This window comes from Haemaphysalis longicornis, unplaced genomic scaffold, assembly GCF_048455015.1.
Source record: "Haemaphysalis longicornis isolate Haplotype H1 unplaced genomic scaffold, Haemaphysalis longicornis Haplotype H1 scaffold_5, whole genome shotgun sequence".
In the NCBI taxonomy this organism is placed as follows: Eukaryota; Metazoa; Arthropoda; class Arachnida; order Ixodida; family Ixodidae; genus Haemaphysalis; species Haemaphysalis longicornis.
In genome coordinates this window covers 8,877,140-8,902,797 of record NW_027526385.1, presented here as the reverse complement: position 1 = coordinate 8,902,797, position 25,658 = coordinate 8,877,140, and the positions used below count along the sequence as shown (strand labels likewise).

The 25,658-nt window shown below is 48.5% G+C and overlaps 1 protein-coding gene across 1 annotated transcript in view; it reads left to right on the top strand.

The window, feature by feature from the left end:
• The first annotated feature begins 230 nt into the window (after positions 1 to 230).
• LOC144137869 (uncharacterized) overlaps positions 231 to 25,658 on the top strand; it is a 42,453-nt gene continuing 17,025 nt past the window's right edge. The window contains exons 1-4 of the mRNA XM_077669884.1: positions 231 to 379; positions 8,600 to 8,709; positions 14,725 to 14,866; positions 23,366 to 23,557. Of these exons, the coding sequence (XP_077526010.1) occupies positions 284 to 379; positions 8,600 to 8,709; positions 14,725 to 14,866; positions 23,366 to 23,557 (540 nt within the window). The 5' untranslated portion in view covers positions 231 to 283. The remainder of the gene's footprint in view (positions 380 to 8,599; positions 8,710 to 14,724; positions 14,867 to 23,365; positions 23,558 to 25,658) is intronic.

Sequence of the window (25,658 nt, the reverse complement as noted above, 5' to 3'; positions counted from 1 at the left end):
GGTAGCAGCAAACTGGTAGGACGGGTGCTTGTTCTGCGGAACCATGGTATAACCTTCAATTCCAGCCAAGCACCAAAGTCTTGGGCCCGGCACCGTAAGAGCTATGAACGGGCCATTTAAAGCTTGCAGCCCGCTGCTGTTTCTAACGTACGAGGAAAACACACTGCAAGAAACAATCTCTGGTTCATTGACACTTCTACATTGTGTTCTGTCCCTTTCCTGCAGGTCTGTTCACCTTCAGAACGAAAGCCAAAAGGACAGCTTTGTGGGGAGAATTGGCTCCATGTGGCGGCGACAAATAACGCACTTCGGCGTTCTCAACCTTCACGACAGCTTCGCTGACGGTCTCCTGCTGCCCATGGCTCACGACTTCTGGGAGGTGAGCGCAGTGACTGAAGAAGCGCGGTTGCAGCTGTGTCTGCGTACGGGCAGCTTTGTGGCGGTGAGACATACCGTGAAGTCGACGTTATTGCTAGCTCATTCATTCGGGACACCGTTTCCCCTGTGGCCGGTATGGTGGACTTGTTCCGACTCTCTAATCAACCGTTGCCCCGCCAAGTGTTTCATGCTGCCAAGGAAGCGCGAATTGACCTTGTAATGCCCAATGTATTATATGATATGCCCTCTTTCCGATTTTTTTACTCGCAGTTGAGCCTTGCCACTGCCGAGAAATGCCCACTGTGTAATCTCTGATACCTCCTTAGCATTGAAAAAAACTACAGCTCGATAACTGGCCGCATTGAGTCCCAAATACAGTTTGAAAGATGGATTCCTCCATGAATGTATGACTCATACATCATAAAATGAGTGTATGATTAACTTTTTTACAGTGTTACAGATTTATATTACACCTACATTTTATGTGGGCATACATATACGTACATGTAAATGGTTATATGCTACATATTGGCCTACATTAATATGTAGGTATATTTCTTACTTTTTATCGTTTATGATACATTACGTAATTTTAAAATCGTGGGAGAAAACATTTTTTCTTCACGTCTTTATATTGTTTGAGTCACTTACTCTATTGTAATAAAGCATTAGAATTTTCATCTATTGTTTTCATTCTTTGGGCATTACGGGGTTAGCGCCTCTATATGCATCCGCATAGGCTTTACGGCGGCAGTCTGTACGCAAATAACCTACGTGTAGCGCCTTCTACAGTTTGAACCCAGAATCTTTATTTATCCTTCGGACGACCTTCAACGACCTTGAGCGAAACCTGCCGTCGACGCGTATTGTATAAAACTGACCAGCGTGTGGCGTTCTATAGCCAGAGAATAAACCTTATTGTGCCGTAAACTGGGGGAGGAGAGGAGAAAAAAATGTGGTTGTTCCCTCTTCCATAGGAATTGGTAAAACACGAGCGAAAAATGTGCCTTCACAGGAGCAGTTGAGTGTTTATTGTGCATAGATATGAACTTGCACTTAGCTATTTATATTTCGTCGGTATTTCACCCTTAGACGCATCAACGTTAGACGCTGCATTGCACGCGTCGGAGCATTGCTTCAGTACGACTGAAACCACAGGCGCTCGCAAACCGTCCGTCCGAATGAAACCAAACGGCTTATCAGAGAATCGTTTGGTGCACACACGGTCTGCTACAGCGAAAGGAGCAGCGGACTGTGTCACGTCACGAGTGCGACATCCGCAAGATGGCTTCTCTGCAGTTTACGCTGCGCGTCCCCTCTACACGTAGGCATGACGTAGGCATTGGCATCGAGGCGCGAACTGTCGGCGCTCTTTAGCGTCATGATGCGCCCTGGCTTCGCCTGTTATTAATGGCAACACCATCTGAAAAGAAGGCTACAAGGCGCGTTTGTCGTCCTATACATGCGTATGTTCACAGCCCAGTCGGGAGCGCGTTTCGTAGTACCTCCCATCGCGCCGAAAGATTTCGTGGCTCGAATCTCGGCGCCGCCGCGTCAGTGCAAGTTTCTCTGGCGATATCATTTCCGGGATGAATGTGACGTCATGTAGATCTCGGTGGACCTTGGCATAAAAAACTGTCGCGTTAAAATTGGATGTACCGCGGGTCGTTTGCGGTCCTACAGCGGCCAGGAGTCGGACGCTTTCCAAAAGGTGCTCTTTAATTCGGCTCTAGGTGAACGTGGCCGTTAGCGCCAGTGCTGGCCATGAACTACGGTAGCGCAAGAACGAAATTAAGCGAGCGAAGTGCATTAAGAACCATCAAGTGAATCAATGTGATTTAAAATGGATCACCCAGTGTATAAAGTGTAAGACTAGAAAAAATCGAATAGATGTCTTGCAATTTGATTGGGTGATTCTTCGATTCAACAGGAATGACCAAGCTTATTAAACAAGCTAAAAAATGTAATTAGCGGGTTTTATTAATCTGAATATTTTAATTTAAAAACGCGAATGGCACAGAGAGTTCGTGGACGTCAGTGTAAGGGCTGCTCCGGTAAAATAGTCACAAGGAATAGAAAAGCATATGTCGATGGTGGACGTGAATGTTGAATAAGCGGACGCGAAATAAAGAAAATTATGCGTCTATCAAGATGCATTGCCACTGAGACTTTCACCTTGAGGTTGTTTTAGCAATAACTCGAGAGACCCAGTGAATTTTTCGCCCGCTTACAGGCTACAGAACCGCGCCCGAAAATGACGCTAAACGCCTGAAGCCATCGTGCGAAAAAAAAGACCGTGGTTTCGAGACATTCAGGTGCATGACATTTATTCCACGCCGAAATAGTTAGCACTGGTCCAAACACAATCCCCCCGGTATTTATACACGAAAGTGCTTTATGCCCCGGTACACCAAGATATCAGTGACGTGATATCAATGATGGCGGTGACATCGCCAGAAAAAGTGCCATTGGCGCGGCGGCGCCCGGACTGGAGCCCACGAACTCTCTCGCATCTCGCTACAACGGGAGGTACGTGGCGCTCTGACTACTGCGCTTTGAACAGATATGCGAGCAGCTCTGCAAAATGGCTTTATGTCCTTCCCTGTGACTTTTTGATATAGTGCTGCCGCCTAGGAGAGGCGAAGCGAAGTAGCGCACCATGACGCGAATGAGCCCCGACCGTTGGCGGCTCGATACCAACGCCTGCTTGTACGAGGGACGCGCATAAATTGAGGCACCCTCCGCTGTCGCGTTCTTCCCACGACCGGTATGGGCTTCAAGCTGCTGTATCTGTGCTTGTCATTTCTGGTTTGGTTCTCCAGGAATAACCTGTTTTGTTTTTTTTTTTTTTTACGTGTCGACGTCACTTCGTTTGGCGGGGTCAGGCTCGCGAACCCTTCGCCCATTAAGGAGGTTCCTTTTAACAATCAACTGCTTCTGTGAAGGACCCTTTCACTTTCATCTTTTACCGATCGAAAGAGGGATCATTCACAATTTTTTTTTCATCCTAATTGCTGTGACGTAAACAAAAACTTGAAATACATGTTTTAGACTCTCTGGAAGCCTATTTGTGTTACACCCTTCGTTGCTTCAGGCGTTAGCGTCCATGGGACAATCATTTCTGGTTTAACCAAGTTTACCAGATTACACGACACGGTGACGACCACCCCGTTTGGGCTCGCACAGCGTTGTTCACCACAGGCAGCCTCATATATTACATCAGAGAATGTTCAGTGGGGTCCACTGGTAAAGGGAAACGCCGAACACGTGTCATCTGCGTTCCGCGAAGCGCCGGCGCCGAGAAGTGGCGAACATCGGAGACAGCCGGCGCATGCGCACTGACCGCATGAGGCGGGAGAAGCCGCTCTGTCGTCTGCTGCGGTTCTCCGCTGCGCCGCTCACGTCCTTCGAGTGCGAAATCCCTCAGCTGTTGCAAGCTGACCGGCGCAGCGGTATAGCACTATACGCCTCGAGCGCGGCCTGTAGGGGCGCCACTGAAATCCCCCTAGCGGCCCGCTTCGAAAGCAGGCGCGGGAGTCCCCGGCCCGCTCCTCACTGTCGCCGTAGCTTTTGGGGCTCGTTCAAGACAGCGATTTACCGTTTGTCCGCGTTCGAAATACCGAATAACGTGGAGCAGGCACTCTGTTTGGAAGCGTGGTATGTTCACGAGAGTATAAACGTTTATGAGGCGATCTTAGTGAGATCTATATGAGCGCCGGGCGTGTGTCACAGGCCGGCGTCCCGAAGTCAGAATTTGCATGGAGCTGATTGCAATTCCGCTGCCTTGAAATTTCGTGACTGTGTCTTCGTAAGCAGTGTTTCCTCCGATGGTCATGTAGCGGCCATACACACTATGATGTGAATCGACTTTGTGCACTTAGAAAATCTAGCGGAGCACTCATACCTGACAGCACGCAAGTTACGCCTGCCAATATCACATATCAGATATTGATGAGTACCATGAACAAGCCAATGCGGCATAAATTTCACAAACATTGTACCAAAGAAGATCGATGGATAATGCAAAATTACACTCCGGAGTCAGCACACGACGACAAATTTAATGCTGGGTCGTCTTGTCCCGAGGTGAGCGCTCGCAAAGATTCATCTGTTACATTTATCCTCTACGAGAAGCGCGAAGATGGGCTTATGGAGTAATCCGCGTCCGTGACCAAACTCTTCTTCGAAACACCGTCATATGAGTGATGACACAGGGAGACTGCAGCATCTAGCATAAACCGAAATCAGAGACCCTTATCAGATACTACACTCTTCCAACGAGCCCGTTTGTACGAGATTTCGGCGCGCGTTAAGGCTCTAGGTGGTCAAAATTAATCCGGAGCCTCCACTACGGCGTGCCTTATCGTCTCCGTTGCGTCGGCGCGTTAAACCCTGCAATCAATCAATCAACTCTTCCAACGACACCTCGTATCGCTTGTGAACTGCCTACCCTGTATTCTTCAAAAAATGAGTCCGCCGAGTGATCAGCCGTTTTTCAAGGCGAAAAACAAACGAAAAGGGAACACGCAGCTTGTGTGTGTGATTACTAAAACGTTCATTCGTTGATTTCGCTCCGCATTTGTAAACAACGATAGTTGAGCGTCCTCCTCCTCATCCCCCCCCCATGTCTAGCGAAATATCAGTGCATTTCGCATCTAGTTGGTCTGGTGAATACTACCTTGCTCAAACAAACGTCTTTAGCATTTCAGAAGCTGCACTCATTTTTTTTTTATTCCCGTACGACTATTCTATTTATTCCTTTCTGCAGACCATTAATTTTCCCGTGGTTTCATTAACATATACCTTGGTTCTTACTATAAGGCATGAGTGGGCACATATCTGACTTCATATTTTCTTTTCTGTTCTTAACATTTTCGTGTGGCTTATATTCCCATAAAAGGCACAAGTTTTTGTCAGCTATTGGGTTATCACGTCCCCGAAACATATTTTTCTACGACGTACATATTCGAAGCAAAGCCGCATTTGTTGTCTGCGCTGCAAAACGAACCAACCTCTTACAGTGCCAATATCAGGTCTAAACGAGGCGACAATAAATAGAATTCACTTGTGCTGACGTGTTCGAAGGTGACAGCGGTGATATGCTGCTGACATCGCCGACGCCCGCAAGAGCGGCCAAGAAGCGCGCAGAACCGCCTCCCCGGGTAGCTCTTGTTGGCGTTAGAGCGCTCTACCAAGACGCAGCTGTTTTTTTAAGTGCCCTAAACGTGCAGTTAGCTTACAGACGTCACCATAACAAGTTGTTTAGAGCGCGGGAAGGCAAAGAGAAGCGAAAGAAAACCAAAACACTGCATGACCACATATCAGCCACGCAGCGCTAATCCCGCAAACGCCGCGGAGAAGCGGCGGCAGGCGGCGCAGCGATCGCGAATCTCGAGGCGTATACGCCTCGAGCTTTGCGATCGGTGCGCCGCCTGCCGCCGCTTCTCCGCGGCGCATGCGGGATGACCGCTGCGTAGCTGATAGCGGCTCATGCAGCGTTTTGGTTCTCTTTCACTTCTTTTTGTTTTTTCGCGCCCTAAACAACTTGCTATGGTGATGTTTAGGGTACGTCGAAAAACAGCTGCGTCCTGATAGAGTGCTCAAACGCCAACAAGAGCTATCCGTGGACGCGGAACTACGCGCTTCTTTGCCGCTCTTACGGGCGTCGGCGACGGCAGCAGCATATCACCACTGTCGCTTCCAGATACGTCAGGCGCAAGTGCATTTTATTGTCGCCTTGGTTAGACCTAATACTGGCACAGTGAGAGGTTGGTTTCACTTTGCAGCGCGGACAACCAATGTGGCTTTGTTTCAAATATATATACGTCGTACAAAAATACGTTCTGGTTACCCAATACCTCACAATAACTTGCGCCTTTTTTGGGAATATAAGAGACGCGAATATGGTTAGTATATTACAAGGCTATGCGTTTGGAAATGTGCTCCATTCGTGCCTTATAGCAACAACCTAGGAAAGTTAAAGAAACTACGGAAAAATAAATGGTCATTCTGGAAGAAACAGAATAGCTCGTACGGGAATGAAAAAAACCCAGTGCAGCTTCGGAAATGCTAGAGACGTTTGTCTTAACTTAAGAAGGTAGGACTCATTAGACCAACCAGATGCGAACTGCACTGATATTTTCAAAGACAGGTGGGGAGCAGGAGGGCGCTTAACTATCGTGTATAAATGCGGAGCTAAATCCAGTAATGCCTGTTTTAATAACCACACGCACAAGCTGCGTGTTCACTTTTATTTAGTTTTTCGACTTTAACGAACAGCTGATCACTCGGCGGACACATTTTTCGAAGTATACAGTAAGTCAGTACACAAGATATAAAAGGTGTCGTTGGAAGAGTGTGGTATCTGATAAGGAGCTTTGATTTCACTTTTGTGCTAGATTCTGCAGACTCCCTGTGTCATATGACTATGTTTCGAGGAAGCGTTTAGTGTGGGACGCCGATATAAGCAGATGATATATGTAGCAGATGAATATTGGCGAGGACTCAATTCACGACAATACCACCCAGCAGTAAATTCTTTGTCGCGTGCGACTCCCGCGTATAATTTTGCATTATCCATCGTACTTATTGCGTAGAATGTCCGTGAAATTTATGCCACATGGGCTTGTTCAGGGCAGGGATCAATATGAGATATGAAGCGTAACTGGCGTGCTGTCAGGTGTGAGTGCTCCGCTAGATTATGTAAGCACACGAAACTTATTTGCATTGTAGTGTTTAGCCGTAGCATGAGCATCTGAACGAACGCTGCTTACGGAGGTACTGTTAGTAAATTTCCGGGCAGTGGAACTACAATCAGCACCATGCACATGCCGGTTTCGCGACGCTGGGCTGTGTCACACACCTGGCGCGTATGCGGACCGAATGTACCACACTAAGATCGCGTCCGAAAAGTTTACACTCTCCTAAATACACCACATTTGCGAACAGAGTGACTTCTCCATATAAATATGTATTTCGAACGCATACAAACGGAAAATATCACTCGCGAACGTGTCGCAAAAGCAATGGCGACAGTGGTGAGCGGACCGGAGACTCCCGCGACTGCTTTCGAAACGGGCCGCTAGGGGGTTTCAGTGGCGCCCTTACAGGCCGCGCTCGAGGCGTATAGTATAGTGAACTAGAATATTCTAGTTCAGTATACGTACAGCAGCGGAGCGCCGTAGCAGACCACAGAGCGGCTTCTGCCGCCTCATGCAGTCAGTGCGCATACGCTGGCTGTTTCCGATTCTCGCCGCTTCTCCGCTCCGGCGCTTCGTGGACCACAGTGGCCACGCGCTCGCCGTTTCACTTCACCAGTAGAGCCCATTGTTCAGTGGTTAAAACATCGGGTACACCCACGAAATAAACGCGATGTAAGCCCAATTGTAGTTGCACTGGCATAACCTTCGCAGGTAGTCACCCGCCCTGAGTGCAAACGTACACCACCACACTCGCCATTTCGCTTCTGTTTCTTCGAAAAAATTCTAAGGCGTTGTGCGTAGACCTCTCGTATTCTTCGACATGCGTTTACTATGTATACGTTAGAGTTATACTCTGTGTAAACCAGACCAGAAGCGACCGTATCCTGAATTACAGCTAGCGCCATTTTGACTAGCTGCACAAAACCTAATGGATGCCCACTACTTTCAGGTATACTACTACATTGGCCAAAGGGGCGAGTGCTGGGATCATATTTGTTATCTTCATGAGCGATAAGCCCGTATGGATGAAGCTGAGCTAGACGTGTGCGACATGGCGCCGTGCAATTGAATGGAAATGAAGCTCATTTAGGCGCTTGCATAGGTGCGTCGAACACCAGTTTTCGTAACCTGGGGCTGAAATTTTCTTCCAACTCTTCCAAAATATTTTTTTTCTTCAAGGTAAAATTCCAACATTTTCCCCCTCCAGTACAATGTCTACCTGTGGATTCACATGAAACAGCACTCAAGACGGGACATAAAGAAGGAGGATACACACAAATAGCGGTGACAACCAACAAACTGTTTATTTGCCTCTCGGAAATATAACCGAAAAGGTTCTATCAAGATAAGGGAGCAACAATACATATACATAAAACGTAACAAAACAGTAAAACTACAAACAAGAAACAAGCATTTCACTTCATCGTGATACCACTTCGACCATTTCGCTCCTAAAAAATAAGATTTCCCTCATCCAGAACTAAGACTTTCTTGCCACCACTGCCTTTCTTCCTTTACAGATACTTAGCCAATACCGTCAGATGGCGGAAACGCGAACGCGACGGATCCTCCTGGCACTCGGAGTGCCGGCGACTGTCTCGGACTTGGCCAATTTCACTGAAACGATGAGGTGAGAGGAACTTTGGACTGAAAAGAGATATACAGTTGTATATACATGTTGGGGACAATTATATGTACAGCGCGAGAGCAGGGCCGGCGTGAGCTCTGCACGCGAACTGCAAAACACGAATGGCCTCTCTACGCTGACATTAACGGAACGCACGCCGTTCAGTTCAGAGTAGCCGAGTGACTGCAGCATCGTGAAGTGAGTCTTGCCTGAAAAGGACAGCCCAACACTTTTAGTGCCCCGCACTTTGGCGCCCGCTACTGTTCTTTGAGGGCGGCGTTGCCCTATTTACCGGGAGAACGTAGGGATAACCCAACATAAAAAAATTGGGCGCGTATCTGCTCCTTTCGTTGCAAATGTCGTCAAAAGACGGTAGTCTTCATCGACTTTTGCCATGTAAATGTGTCCCTTCGCTTTCCCGCTCACTTCTCATGTTGTTCCTCTTGCGTCGCGCTCCTCCCAAGGTAAAGACGCCAAAGGTTTGCTTAAATCATTTAAAATTTCCCGCGTTCCGCTGCTCCAAACCGGGTGTCTCGATGCCAACGCTGCCGTACGGCGAAGACACGCGTGAATCGAGGCGCCCTACTTCAACGTTTATAGAACCGCGTTTCCCTACTCCACGTGCGTTGAAAGCAGAACGTGGAACCCATCTAGTGGAACCTTTCGTAACTGTTGCCGGTTGATTTCTTAAAATGGCGCCAGAAGCTATAGTGGCGCGGGCGACAGCAGGCGACGGCGAAGTGAATTTTTTTTCTGCAGTTTATAAAGTATTTAGTTTCGCCAAAGTCAAGCATGTGTGATTTTTTATAAAGGAACACTGCAAATATCACTTCTGTATTAATTTGTTGTCTTAGATTTGCGTTGTGACTTGTTCTTCTTCAAGAATGTTCAACAAGCATGAACATTACACCGGGCTTAGGCGGGTAGATTTAGCTGTGACTATATAAGACTATTGTGCAGGCATTGTTTTACTTTGGCCGGGTTGCTGAATCGAGTCACAGACAGACAGACGGACAGACAGATATACAGACAGACCAAAATGTTTGGGTTTAAGTAGCCCAAGAAAGACTATCGTCTTTAAAAAACGGAGAAGGAAGACTGGTGAAAGTTTGAGGGGGGTCTGCGAGATATGCAGGAAGGTGGCACGCGCAGCGAGATGACGCCATAGCAACGCGTACAGTCGTGCGCCCAATGACGTCGTGTTCACTCCACGAGACGCAGTTCAAGCGGCCGACACAGAGGCTCACCATCGCTGACATTTGCGCGGGGCGTTCAAACACGATTTACGACAACATGCTCGGCGGCGGCGACCCGCTGCGGGATAAAAACAGAGTATCGCCGCCGCCATGCATTCGCTGAACACGCGATCACTTCGTGAGACGGAGCAGCGTTGCGCCGTGGCCGGGAAAACTCCACTTCGCGCTGCGCGCAACTTTCCCATTAGGAAGTATCTTAATCGTCAACTATTTTTTTCGACTTGCTTATTTATCTGAAAAGCTCCCTGGATGACCTAGCCCGCAACATATGTATGCAAGTATAACTATTTTGTGGATGATTGCATATTGTAACATGACCCGCCGTGGTGGCGCAGAGGTTAAGGCATTGCGCTGCTGAGCACGAGGTGGGGGGTTTCGATTTCCGGCCGCGGCGCCCGCTTTTCTGATGGAGGCGAAAAGCAAGAACACCCGTGTGTACGAGATTTCGGCGCACGTGAAAGATCCCCAGGTGGTCAAAATTAATCCGGAGCCCTCCATTAGGGCGCGCCTCGTCGCCTGCGTTGCGTCAGCGCGTTAAACCCCATATGAATCCCCATATGTAGAATGAAATCAAAACTTCTAGCCACCAAATTACTCTATACTCATCAGTAAACCAAATACAGCAAAGGTGCTTAACGCAGCAAATGACAAAAAATTTAGAGAAAGCTATTGCAATGACTGTAACTCACAAAAAACGATATTCCCTCATGTACCAATACCATGTCAATAATCAATATATAAAGGCAGTACCTACAAAACAAACTTAGGCGTAGTCTTTACCTCCGACTTCCGCTGGAACGACCACATAACACACATTGTGAATAAGGCAATGAGAAAACTTGGATACCCGCCGCGATGGCTCAGTGGCTAAGGCGTTGCGCTGCTGAGCACGAGGTCGCGGGTTCGATTACTGGCCGCGGCGGCCGCTTTTCTGATGGAGGCGAAAAGCAAAAACGCCCATGTGTACCAGATTTCGGCGCACGTTAAAGATCCCCAGGTGGTCAAAATTAATCCGGAGCCCTCCACTACACCGCGCCTCATAGCCTGTGTTGCGTCGGCGAGTTAAACCCTACAATCAAAATCAGAAAACGTGGATACCTTAGAAGAATCCTCGGAAAATCAAGGCGCGAAATTAAGTTATTAGCACACAAAACATATATCAGGCCTGTGTTAAGTATGCAGCAGCAGTTTGGGATTTGTACACACAATCTAATATTGATAAGATAGAAAATGTGCGCAGAGAAGCTGAAAAAAAAAAGAAAAGTATGCAGCAGCAGTTTGGGATTCCTACACACAATCTAATATTGATAAGATTGAAAATGTGCAGATAAAAGCTGTTCGGTTTATTTTTAGATGCAAAGCATCTCTTAGTCGACCCTCCGCCGTCCGGCGTCCGGCATCCGCACCTCTCCTCCTCTCCACACCTCCTGTGATAACACCACTCTCTCCCCTTCCTCTCTCCACACCACCTGTGCGCTACGCGCGCTGCTCCTCCTCTCCCCTCTCCACACCAGCTGTCCAATTACGCGCATGCACGCTGCTCCTCTTCTCCACTCCTTCTGCGCTGCAAATAAACCCGGTCCGCGCTCCGCTCAGTTGCTTCTTCGGTACTGTGCCGTCCGATCCCTGGAAATGGACGCCAACGATTCCGTCAGCGAACTGGCTAACACACCTTCAACTAGCGCCAGCCAGCACACTGTCAGAACCGCGAGCACCTCCGAAGACAAGGCTGCACAGAGGAGAGCTCGCGACGCCGAACGTAAACGGCAGCGCCGAGCAGCGGATTCCTTGCTTTGAGAACAAGAAGCCGCTTTGAAACGCCAGCGGCGAGTAGCTGATCCAGATTGCACGGCTTTGCATCCCCTCAGGGTTCCCACATGGGAAGACGGTGTAATTTTTAACTCTGATAACTGGCATACATCTCCATCAAGTCTTTTTCAAACAACAAACTTGGAAAAATTGCTGGCCCGGCGTTACCGGGAGACGTTAAAGCTATTCCATCGCATATATTATGATAAACTCAGCATACCCAAAACTAAAATAAGTACATTGAACGGATGCAACGGCGCTCAACATGGTCATACCACTCACAGAAAAGTAAAGGATTTTTTATGCCCTACAGATGCTTTCAAACAGTCCTTTTTCCCGCGCACAGCAGCTAATTGGAATGCTTTACCTTAACACGGTTGACTCCAACTCTGTACCGGCGTTCCTAAAAGAACTACAATAATTGTTTTTTTTTTAATTTGTATTGCGATAAAAATATTGCGAACTGTTTCTCTGTTGTTTTAGTTTGCAGCGAGTACACTGCGGCCCTGCGTATTACATTGTCTTTATAAGTTTGTCATTGCCATGTCTCGAAACTATCTCTTACCAGCATACAAGTGTATGTGCATAAATAGGTCAATATTGTATAGTATTGTCCGTTGTATTAGTCAATCGATCTGTCTTTCTCCTCGCTGTTATTTTTGTGAATGTTCTTGTACCGCGCTCACCCACTCCTGCTTTTAAAGCCTGGCAATCAGCCTAGCAGCATTTCAATGAACACTTAAATAAATAAACAAGCGAATCAGGAGTTTAGAATAGCAGGCCATTATCTAGATTAGCCAAACATTACTGTTCTACGATCATCAGTTAAGTTGATGATGATGATTGTGGGGTTTAACGCGCCGACGCAACGCAGGCGATGAGGCGCGCCGTAGTGGAGGGCTCCGGATTAATTTTGACCACCTGGGGATCTTTATCGTGCGCCGAAATCTCGTACACACGGGCGTTTTTGCTTTTCGCCTCCATCAGAAAAGCGGCCGCCGCGGCCGGGAATCGAACCCGCGACCTCGTGCCCATCAGTTAAGTTATACACTTGTTTGAAGTATTAGGGGCGGAGTACCTTAGGACCGCACAATGTCCGTCCGCGTCCATCCTTGCGCACACCACCATCAAGCGAAATTTGATTTGAGCCGTGAGCTGCAGTTTCATTTAGGGAATAATCAAGGTGCAACTCACGGCTCAAATTGAATGACGGTCTGGGCCCAACTTGGATGTCATTTCGAGTGCCCGTACTCCGCACACTCGCCATCATCCACCGAGTGGAAATGCGACCATTTCTTCTTCTTTTTTTCTTGGTGTTGTTCACGCTCGGGAACTGGATAATGCAATTGACGGCACAGCTGTTGGCCAGCTTTAGGTTCCAGCAATAAAGCTCGGAACAACCGCATTGATGAATTTCAAGAAAAAATAAAAAAAAACTGGGAGTGCATCTTTGGCGACGACTTGAGTGCACTTCTTCCATTTACGCAACGACACGTTCATTTGTCACTCGGAACCAAGTAGGCTAACTATCGTTTCCCCACAGCAGTGTACTGAGACGCCGCCTAGGGAAAGCACTCGGCTCTAAATTCAAATACGCTGGTTTGAACCCAAACCTGTTTTAGAGTGCAGGTCTTATGTGTCCGCTCTTCTGGTTTCCGGTGCCCCTCACTGCCGTGCCTGGATGTGATAACGAGGAGGACACCGAAGAGACTGCGAGGAGGAAAGCGGTGGCGGAGAGTATGGCAAAATTGTGACGAGTAGAGAGAGAGAGAGAGTAATTTATTGAATAGAAGGAAAACACAACGAGGTTGGCCTCAGCGTATAGTCTCTGATTTGCTACTATGTGTGAGGGTGGCGGAAGGGGGGAAAGAGCATAGGTGGAGGGTGAGAGGTATGATGATTGATATAGGTGATAGTATAAGTATATACAAAACGCCTAGCCATGTACAGTTGATGCTCAACAGTTCACCATTGCGGGATCGGGCTACAACCTAGCTGCCAAACCGCTGCTTTCTAGGAATGCCAGCACTGCCTTCAAGGCCTCGTACCGAATACTGCGGGTCTGGCCGCGGTCCTAGCAGGATGTCCTCAGACAATTCCGGATTGTCTAACCGGGCCAAAGGTGTGGCTAACTTTCCACGGCGATACACGTAGCAGGGACGGTTGCACAGCACATGTTCACTAGTTTCCGGTATGTGACACGATTTATAGTCAGGGTCACTCGAACCACCGATGAGGCGTTGGTAGCGATGAGTGACACCTACACTGAGCCGCAGTCGATGTAACAGCGACTAGTAGCTTCGCTGAGTCTCTGTGGGCATTCGGAAACTGCAATCCGGGTCCAGTCGATAGAGCCTTCTTCGGCGGAGGTCTGGGTGGGCCCAGTAATTCGTCGTGGCGTAGCGGAGAAAAGTTGTGAGAAGAGCGGTGGTGTCTCGTCTTGAGAAGGGAAGGCGCATGACTACTGCGCCTGCTGAAGCCTTATTCGCCTCCGTGTCAGAGAATTTCTTGCCTCGCCCTCTCCCATGCACCGCCACAACTTCTTTATGCGCGATCGAGGCGTAGCATTGCTAATAGCATTACGTCGCACGGCAAACATTGGATTCTTCCCCGAAAAGCTTGCCGATCTGCCGCGTTTGAAAGAAGCACAAACACCTACCTCACCTACATGGGAACTGCCGCGAATCACTCTTACATGGAGAAAAAATTAAACAGCGCAACCGGACACTGCTGTGCGGTCGCCTTCCTCGTGTCTTTGTCCGGTCCCGCCATTTCATTTCCCCTCTCAGATAAGTCGTACGCGTGCAATGAAAAATGCGTCGAGTGCTGGATAGTTTCTTTAACTGCTCTCAAAGTTGCCTTTATTTTGCCTCCCTGACCTTGCAATCGCTTTCTGCTTGCCGCGTCCTTCTTACTACAATTCGGTTAAACGCTTACAACGATCAATTTGCAGAACATGGATCAAACCCGACATATTCATCGCCATTTCCCACATTTCGTTCAGCAACAGCGACCGGGCAGACTGCACGATCTTGCCACCAACTATTTACGAATACCCGGCCAACTTGTCTATTTCAGCTGATTTTCCTACTGTGGTAAGTGAAGAATTTTTTCTTGATTTAAATAACAGTCGGGGATCGAATCGCTCATATGGACATTTTTACTGTTCCGGCTGCATTTAAGACACAACTATTCTTTCTGTACCGCAGCGCATACTCTAGCTCACTGGTTCACGATAGCTCGCTCTTCCAGCGTTCCGGTGGTCGCCACACGGAGGAAGAGAGATGAGGGCAGGGGGAGAAAGGGGAAGGGTAAGACTGTACGTGAAAGGCAGGAAGGTTATCCATACGGCCCGGCTGGCTACAGCACACGTGGGGAGTGGGAAAGGAGGGATTATTTATAGAGAGCTGAAGCGTGTGTAAAAGATAGGCAGTGGAGCTTGAGAAGGAAGAAAAAGCGAGTAAAGGTAACTATAATATAATTGTGGTTGAACGCTCTTTTATGAGAATCGGCAGAACACGTAAGTCAAAGGGCCCTTCGCACGAGCAGTAGAATGGTATAGGATCCTCCATGTGCTGAGGGCTCGCGAGCCTGACCCGGACAGACGAACTGACGCGGACACGCAAGAAACAAAAAACAGCGGAGGGTACCCCGCGTACCCCGTACACGAAGGCATTGACATTGAAGCATGATGCACTACTTCGCTTCGCCTCCCCTAGACTGCAGCACCATCTGCGTGAGTCATAGGGAAGGACATATAGCACGTTCGTAGAGATGCTCACGTCTCGATTCGTAGCGCAGTGGGCAGAGCCAGGCCTCTCAAGCTTGGACGTTCCCTGGTTTCCCTATAGGCGGCGTAAAAATCGACGCCCCACGTGACCAACCTACAGCGCAGTTTTCGACCATCAAGTCTACCAGACGGCGCAACCGAAAGGTTATTTTTGGTAGAGAATACAAAACATTCATTCCGTCACTCAGAGAGCCAAAAACGTTCGCTTACAGTGTGTTGTTTAAATATTATTAACAAGTTCCGCATCAAACATTCGTTGCGCAAAAATGTACGCAACTTTTTACGAACAGCCGACTGGTGCACCACCTCGCTTCTGAATTCGCAACCACAAAGCCGCCCAATCAAATTCAAACCGCTGCAACGGCCCACCGTTTCTATGAGCGCGGAGCACTGGTTTCGTGACTGTTATTGCTGTTATGTGCTTTTGCGTCCATCAGTTGTTGAGAGGACTGGCAAAACACGGGAATTGAGTGCTTATGGAGTGACAAATGTGGGAAATTCCGCATCGAAAGACAGCTGTCGAGGCCAGAATATTTGATTCTTCTAACAGAAGGTGAGTGTTATGCACTCCGCTACGGGCAGCAGAATATTGGAAGCAATGTGCCCTTCGTTCGAAATCTTAGCGCAAGAGAATGAGTTTTTATGGGAACAAAATGTCACGAAAGCGACGTACAATTGCAGCGATCGAAATAAAATGATGTCCGGGCCTCTGTAAACTTGCGGATGTCAATAAACGATTTGTTCTCACTTGCTGCTCACTGTGGTCAGTGCCAGTAGAGGCCATCTGGTCACCTGGCGTAATATCACTTCACTAGCGCGGCGCAAGTAAACACGCGGCCAGCGTTCCAGCCAGGAACCAGCAGGAGCAGTCACGGTCGGACTCGACGCTCCTTTCGCGCGCGGGAGGAGGAGAGTCGAGTCCGGCCGTGGAGCAGCGAGCCGGCAGCCGCCGTGCGAGGGCAACCATTTTATTAAGGAGCTCAAGCGGACTGTGGAAAAAGCATCCGCCATGTCTACAAAGCCGTGTTTACAACGCCATCAAGCGGGCGTCCTCGGTAGTTCACGACGCCGTCATTACGCTTTTTCTGGCAGTACAGGAAAAGCTGGACCGTTGCTTCTCTAAAATCCTCCCTGTTCTGTGGCAGAGCGCCACAAACCTCCCGTTGTGGCGAGAGAGTTCGTGGTTGGAAACCGGGCGCCGCCGCATCTATTGTACCTTTTCTGGTGGCGTCACTACTGTGACGGACATTACGTCACTGAGATCTTTGAGTACCCGGGTTAAAACACTTGCAGCGTCGGACTCAATGCAGCTAGCGCCGAGACACGCAGGACGTTTAAGTGCCTATTGACGAGGAGGAAATACTTGCATTGGGCGGTCTAAATGGTTCCGGGGGCCAAGGGAGTGCTGGGCCACAACGTAGATTAAGGGGGATCGAAAGTTCCTTTATTCAATGACATTCTTTGCGCCTAAACCTACGTTGCAAATCAGTACGATGTAGGCAATGTTATCAGTGGTGCTGAAGATTCATATCACTGAGACGATATAGACGGTATTCGATGAAACGTTTAGCGGTCAATTTCTTCGCTTGGCAACACTGGAAACGGCCACAGACATGGCCGATGCGCCACGGACACGGCGCAGCCCGGGCCACTGCGACCGCTCGCCGAAGAAAAAAAAGACACCGGCGTGCGTCATCTGCTCCGTTCCAATCCGATTCTAAACTGTGGCGCCAACAGAGATGTTATTAATCGCACTCACAGTGAACTCGACGCAATACTTTGTGTTCGGCGAAGAGTTCGTAACGTGAAACACAGTCATGTGTTTCACAGTCGTGCTTAGCACGGACAAGTGCCGCCATCCCGCAGAGCCCGACGTAACACTCACATGGTTGCATGGAGAAGAAGAGGGGTGCCTGATCTGCGGGCCGTGCGGCCAACGTCGCCTAGCAACAGACGCTTGGCCAAAGATATGGCGGCGCACACTTGGTTGCCTGCTTACATTCCACGTCATTGAATACCGAGGATACAGGGTGTTTTAGGGAAGGCGAAGTGGTTTTTAAAAATAAGCTTACGAAAATAAATAGTTTCTCCAATGAAGTGATAGGGGCCGTTGTGGGTGCGATAAAGTGAGTGCCAATGGCTATTTAGCAAAAAATTACTAGTATTTTCTAATTACTTGTTCAATTATCGCAGCAGGTGTCCGATAGAAATGTGAAAATTGTAGAGGATATTCAGCCAACCCAATGTCCGCCGTTAGATTTGGGAAAATGTAATTTCCTGCAGAATTGAGGGCTCCGAAATTCACTCTACAATATGCGCGCATTTTGGACTCGGCGACTGCGAAGCACCGCAAAGCCCATGTGTGGACGTCAGTCAGAGCTTTACGCGTCACACTTACGACACGCTCCTTTTAGTTAGAGCCATGTGAGAACTGCGATTCGGTACGTTTCACGGGGCAACTAAATTTCAAATGGTGCGGAACGACCGCTAGCTTCTGACGGCAGCTCTCGTCGTCATTGGCCATACTGCCTCAGTGGGTATGTTGTTGTACCTATATATTCAGGTTTTACGTGAGGTTAACCTATTAATATAGAGCTTAACAGCGTGGCCAGGACTTAAACGTCGTTTTAATTCGATTTCAGTGCACAGGTTGCCGAAGTTTTCTAAATCGAAGTCAGCATGCAGTAGATCATCGGGAAGCACGTGCTTGACTCGCCTTCCGGAATAGTGCGTTCAACTCCCGTCTCACCCGGACTTAAATGCTACATTATTTTTGGATCACTCACTTTACTCTTATTTTGTAGCGTAAGCTACACTGTCCGGGGAGCTTGAGCAGTTTCTTTTGGCTCCTGGAGAGCCGAGCTGCGCATGCGCGATGAGCAGTGACGTCTCACGGCGCGCTGCGGGCTCGCCGGAGCCGTCGCCGCCGCGATTGGATTGCATTGGATTGAATTGGATTGGATTCAATTTTAAATCGTTTTAGCAGCAGTAAGCATGATAATTCGCTAATCCTAGACCACCAGGAAACCTAGGAATATCCAGCTGAACCTTAGCTCACGCTACGTAAATCCTGACATAGCCGAGCTAAGCCACTGGTAATTTTTTTATTCGCCCCGTTGGCCAGTGAGTGCAACTGTTTCACGGCTACACTCGCTGATAGTGGATGGCGGCTTTCCCGTGGATGGGCCCAGGTAATGATTTCGTACTAAAAAGAAACATATGTCTTAGCCCAAAAGGTGTACACTCCTGTAGTTAAGTTACTTAGGCTGCCCATCCAGCAATTCCCACCGCCTCGTCTAAATAGAAAAGCTTTCACCATTCCCCCAATCATTAAAACACTCGCAGGGCATTGCATTTATTCCGTAATCGGAATGCCTCGCCGACCAGCCGTTTTTCTGCCCTTTGCCGAAGACTGAGACAGGGCCGGCGCCTTGAGTAGGTCTTTGTTTTGAAGTGAAACCATTAGATAGCCCCATTGACGAACAAGCGTGCGTCGGCGTCTGTAACTGCAACTTGGCTCCTCGACTACGTCTCTGTGAGCGTTGCGTAGCACGAGGATTGCCGTAGCAACCGCTTCCACTCGGCAGTAGCAAAAGCTCGCCGTCAACGTCAGTACACCGCTGTTGAAATAAGGCACCAGAAGAACGCAGTGTCGCAACGCATAGGCGGCACATCGAACCCAGGGGAGTAGCCAAGAAGATGCACTCTGGACCTATGCTTCCCCTCCTAACCCCCGAATTTTATTCCATGTTTGAGCGCGGTTTGAATCACCTGAAGATCCGCCTTTAGTGGCCTTAATTCGCGGAACATGCAGGTTTAAGTAGTAATAGTATGTTTGTGTTTATTGGGGCAAGGGTATCTAGGACCACAGAGCGCCAAAACTATGTTAAGCGGTCTTTCAACAGTCAGGTTTGAGCTTAAAATATGTATGAAATGAGTATAATATGTCCCAAAATACTGTATATATGTGTGTTGAGGGCGCGTAGACTAAACCGTGGAGATGTTCATAATGGCGGATGAAGGGGATTATGGATGGAACGTGACTGTAGCTCGAGCCGAAGAGCATGCTATACGTGAGCGGGCCCCTCGTGCGAACAATGAAAACATCAAGGCGTTGCTCAATGCTCGTAGGCTGTGAGCTCACGCACTGTACCGGCTGAGCTTTAAAAACTTGATGTCTGCAAAAGAGCTTAAAAGAGATTTGTTTGCGAACATATTAAAAACTTGACGTCTGCAAGAGAGCTTAAAAGAAATTTATTTGCGAACATAGGTTCATCTTTTAAAAACAGTGACGTGTGTACCGGAATTATGGAGGTATAGATTTTCGGGAAATGCCGTTTTCTGACCTCATTGTATGATGCACATGCAGGTTTAAAGACATGTTGGCTCATAGAAATCTGAAAAAAAAAAAAAAAGCTGCGTTAACGTCTGATCCCCGTGGCCGATCCAAATGGTGTACACCTAAACATTTTAAGCCGGGCGACGCGCGGACGTCGCCCGGCTCTGAATAGCTCCTGTTGCATTTCGCCCCGAATGCGACAGGCTGCGCCGCGCAACCGCAGGTATCTAATAACGCGGTCGTGCTGTTTGGCTGATGCAACAGCGCTGCCTCAAACCGGCGAAGCAGCAGAAAAACGATCATATGGACATGCATGCGGTCTGGATTGAAGCCTTATTTTTTTATTTATTGTCTTTCCAATGGTACAAAGTGTTATAACATGGCAAAGCCTCTCACTGTATTTTTCCCCGTCAACTACCAATTCTTGATGTGTTTAATTGCCTACGGACATCACCTTTCACTTACCACAGGCGTTCAATAAAACCTGCTCTATGAAAAGCACTGATTTCTACACGTCTTGTATTGCTTCCACATCAACAAAACTGCACAATTCTCTTTATCGCGGAGGTTTGTTTTGTGGCGCTATTCTATTAATTTCTTGACCGTCCTCTTGCAATTAGAATCAGCATTCTGTATTTCCCTAACCACCGTTTTACTGGGACCAGGTATGTCCGACTAAAAACCTAAAAGAACAATCAAATTGAAGAAACATGTACAAGCTCAACACCCAACAGCAGTGCAATAAGGTGCTCATCTGAGTGCAGGTACTTTACGGTGTTACGAGCGGAGAAAAATAACAATAAAGCAATTACTTAAGGACGAAGATGCACGTATGCTTGCTTCATTGACATATTATCGGTATGTGCCGCAAGTACAGCAGAGTGTGATTTGAAGCCTGCGAGAGTGCAACTCACTCAAATGAAGCAGGCAGAACACCAGTTTTAGTAGGTCTTCCCTCCTGCCAATTCCGTTATCACCAGAGTAGACAACAGGCAACCAAGTGTGCTTTTGACCCGCCGCGGTGGCTCAGTGGCTAAGGCGTTGTGCTGCTGAGCACGAGGTTGCGGATTCGATTCCCGGCCGCGGCGGCAACTTTTCTGATGGAGGCGAAAAGCAAAAACGCCCGTGGGTAAGAGATTTCGGCGGACGTTAAAGATCCCCGGTGGTCAACGTTAATCCGGAGCCCTCCACTACGGCGCACCTCTTCGCCTGCGTTGCTTGGGCGCGTTAAACACTACAATCAAATCAAGTTTGCGTTTGATCCCAACGAATATAATTGCTACAAAGGAAAGGTTGGCAAGTTGGTCGTGGGTGCCACTGTTGTAGCAATGAACAGCTCACATGGGAGAGAAGAGCGCGAAATCCTGAGTATCACGGTTCCTAAACAATTTTCATGGTTCGCAAACTAACCCTAGGTCCCGCTCGCGCGATGACCTTCAAATCGTGCTCGACTGTACTTCATGGCTGCATAGAAAAAAATTAGCAGTGGCATAGCTAGGCTATGCCAGGACATACGTAGCGTGAGATATGGTTCAGCTGGTTATTCTTAGGTTCTATGGTTGTCTAGGATTAGCTGATTATCATTCTTACTGCTGCTAAAACAATTTCCAATCCAATCCAGTCCCAGTAATTCTAGTACAGTCCAGTAAACTCCAATCCAATCCCGTCCAGTCTGGTCCCGTTCAGTCCAGTCCAGTCCAGTCACTGCTCCTCGCGCATGCGCAGCACGGCTCACCAGGAGCCGCGCTAAACGGCTATCAAGGGGCTCCGGCGCAGCGTCAGATTTGGCTACTCCGCAACAGAGGCGCAGAGCTGGGCACGCGCCTGCGCTAGTGCGTCTGCCCCGGCTATGACGTCACTCCTCAGACCGGCGAATGTGCACATCCTATTCTAACACACCCGTACTCGAATTAGATTGGATTTTCAATCCTCTACAATTCCATTTAATCCAATACAATCTGATCCAAATCCAAATATAATGCAATGCTCCTCGCGCTTCCGCGGGACGGCCCTTGAAGGTCCACGCGAAACTGCTGAACCTCTGCCAGTGTAGTTTACGCTGCAAAATTATTCGTCTCATTCCTAATGGAAAACGTAAAAGACGCGAATTTTGATGGTAAGCACGCAACGCACAACAGCAACAGAGGCCTGATTGCTTTATTGTAGGATTTAACGCGCCGACGCAACGCAGGCGATGAGGCGCGCCGTAGTGGAGGGCTCCGAATTAATTTTGACCACCTACGGATCTTTGACGTTCGCCGAAATGTCGTACACACAGGCGTTTTTGCTTTTCGCCCCATCAGAAATCCGGCTGCTGAGGCCGGGAATCGAACCCGCGACCTCGTGCTCAACAGCGGAAGGCCTTAGCCACTGAGCCACAGCGGCGGGTCACCGGCGTAAGCTACTGTTAAAACATGGCTGGTCGATTGTAGAGGGGCCTCTAGTTTAATTTTACCGCATTACTTAATTCTAACGTGAGGTTAACAAACTGATGATGATGTTTTTACTGTTGGCCCATATGCCGTAGCTGCTGCCCACCACATGCCAATGCAAAATTTGAACTTTTTTGAGCACTTCTTGCTTTTTTTCGCTGAACAAATGTCTTTCATGACTGGAATAGAGGCGAGTGAATTGCCAAAGGCTACATTATCCCAATAAATGCAGTGTTATTTTGTCTTGGTGGCCATGTTGAATGTATGACCAGTTAAGACCCAACCACATGAAGGCGTAAATCCGGCGTACTCGCGCAACAGCATAAACCGGCGTAAGCGTGTAAGAAAACGGCGTACTCCGCCGTACGCCAAATGCACTGCTACGCGCTTGGTAGGTCCAAGTCAGAGTCAGACAGACATCGACGCAAACATTCGGGCGCACGGTGTCGACGTAGACCTCTGGCGGTGATGTTATCTGGCGGCCAGTTCGCATAACAAGAAAGCTAATTGATAAATAAGCTAAGTTTACTCTTAACTATGTGAAAAAACCAATTTGTAACATACGTAGAGAAAATAACGGGAGAAAACGTGCAAAGCAATGAGCAACTAAAGGAGTGTACGCCAAATGTAGCAAAGGGTTTTGTGCCTGCCAGGTATGCATATACTAATCCTCAACGTTTCTCAATGCCCCAAGAACTGTTTTAATTGTTTCTGTAATCAGTATACGTGCTTTTATGAGTAGGCATCATTTATTTTATTTCAGTTAAAATGTAGTTGAACTGCCCGACACCGAGCCGAGTCCGAGGTAGTCTAGCCACACTGCGCGGCGAACTGGAGTACGCGGGGTTTGCGCGTGCGCTGCTGCGCCTATGTGGTTATTTGCCTTCTCCAGGGTCGTCGGTAGGCGCAAATACAGCGGCGGATGTCGCCGCAGGCGTACGTCCTTTGCGCGAGCACGTCGATTTTACACGTGCACATGGTTAGCCATTTAGGACTTACGCATTCCTTAGTGTTTATTTCATTCCTTTTTCAGAGCAACGCGCTCAAAATGCTGGGGGCTATGGCCAGAGTTTCCAACGAAACCAGCCTGTTCATATCGTTCACGCTACAAGGCCGGTTGTACGAACCAAGTGATCCAGACACAAACGATAGCACTACCGACAATTTCGACGTCTTCAAGCCTTGTAGGGAGACACCATATGACCAACTAGTCAATCCTGCTCAGGTAAGTGAGTTAACTGAGCAAGCCAAATGACCTCTTTGTTGTTACGTTCTCGCCGACAGCGCTAATAGGGCGGAAAATAAAACATACGTGATTTCAGCAAGAGACGCGCATCCGCATAGAAATTCTCTCTCGCTTCGTCGGTACTCGCATGGTCGTCCGCCGCATCCGAGACAGACGCCCTCACATCAACACGCCTCCCCACCGAAACCGATGCTGGCGCCAACACTGCCGTACCTAACAACAGAAAAAACGCAAAATTGATGCAGGGTTCTCAAAAACGAGTATAAGGCTTAGAATATTGTCACGGGGCACCTGAAAAGGACAGTGTCAGCTGTCCTTGCAAGATAACTTTATGAACACAAGTAAACTAAAGTGCGTCCTAGCGCAGCACAGCGCAGCGCTATCGTGTCGTTGTGGTTTTTTCTGCCCCGGAAAAGCTCTCCAGGATGTGTGCTCAAGTGCGCAGCCACCCTGAGGGCAAGCGCACAGAGGGCAATTGTGGTGTGCAACACAAACCAAGGTTTGCCCCCTGCAAGACGGGTATAGTTTATCGGCATCCTCTGTCTTGTGGCAAGAGCTACATGGGTCAGAGTGGTCGATGCGTCAATACCCGCCTAGGTCAGCGTAGACGGTCTCTAAAAGCGACCACCTACTCCCGACCACTGCCACGCATGCGGCTGTTAACCTGTGCTAAAAGAAACAACCGTTCTTTCCAGACACGCCAGGCAGACAGGCCGGTGCATTATTGAAGCGTTTCACAGAAGGAAATTGGGAGACAACTGTGTAAGCCAAACGCTGATAGCGCTTTGTGACAAAGGATACCACGTGCCACCAAATTTGATGTTCCTACGTTTTGTAATCCAGTTATCCGCCTGGGAGTGGCCCTTTGTTTATTCTTCATGCGTTTCACATTAAGGCTTTGAGGGTTGACTACTAGGGGGAGGAGGTACGGAGGAAGCGTGTTCTATTCGAAGGCTTTGTTTTCTCTCCCTCTCTTTTCTGTTGCAAACTTTTATATTCCGCCCGCATCCCGTGAATAAACTAGTTGTCAGTCGCGCACGTCCTGTCCGTTCCCTCCATCCACGTTTTTTCTGGCGCTTTTGTCGAGAGTTCGTCCTAACTAGAAATTATACCAGGTAAATAACGTCGAATTACACGAATTAGTACATCAGTTTTAAATGCGAACGCATTTCTTAGTCGAGCCATGTCAGGCGGCGTGCGGCGTCCACGCACCCGCAGGTGTTATCTCTCCGCTCTCACCCCCTCTCCCATAGCAACAGCTGCGAGCGCGCGCGCTCCTCCTCTCCCCTAGCAATCGGAGCAGGTGGTGCGGGCGGATCAGCGGCGAGTGAGTGGAGAGGAGGAGCGCGCTCGGGCGTGTGAGGGCGCTCGCATCGCGGGAGCTCCGGCGTGGTGTTAAATAAATGGTTACGCTACAAATCACCGTCTCCTCATTAATTATAAATTCCGCGCACGCTCGCGCAAAAGAAATGCATTCGCATTTCCTCACGATTCCCTTCGGGGAGGTGGGGTGAATTTTTCAATCTTCTGCGGTGAGGTCGCGGCCGCAGGATATGTCTCCCAAACGATGGATTACGCTCCACAGCCGAGTGCCGGCTTTGCCCCCAACCCTCAAGGAAAATATTCACTGAAAACCTAAGCATTCTCACTGAACGTCAGCCACATATTGCAGCCGGGGGCTTCTGCGCCGTTCTGTGCCACACAAATGTAAATTCAAAATCTGTTTTCTCAGAGACTGACCTTGACTGGGCGACGATAATGATTATTATATATCCGTATGCCCCAAAAGCAGCGCCCAAAAGGCCAAAGAAATAGAAAAGAAAACGTTGCTCAGAAGCAACATGACTGGTCCAAATAAATAACAATGCAGGGTATAAGGGTAATGTTTAGCTGGTAATGCTGAGGACTAAAACGTCGTTGTTTAACTAAGGGTGGCGTCGAGTGCCATTTTTCTTGCCTGAATAATTTATTAGGCCACGGAGCCCTTTAATTAACTGTAAAACCAATGCTTTATGACCATGTAGAGGGGTGCTTTGGCCTCCCTTAAAAATGTGTTCGATTGTTTATGTATCACTATTGC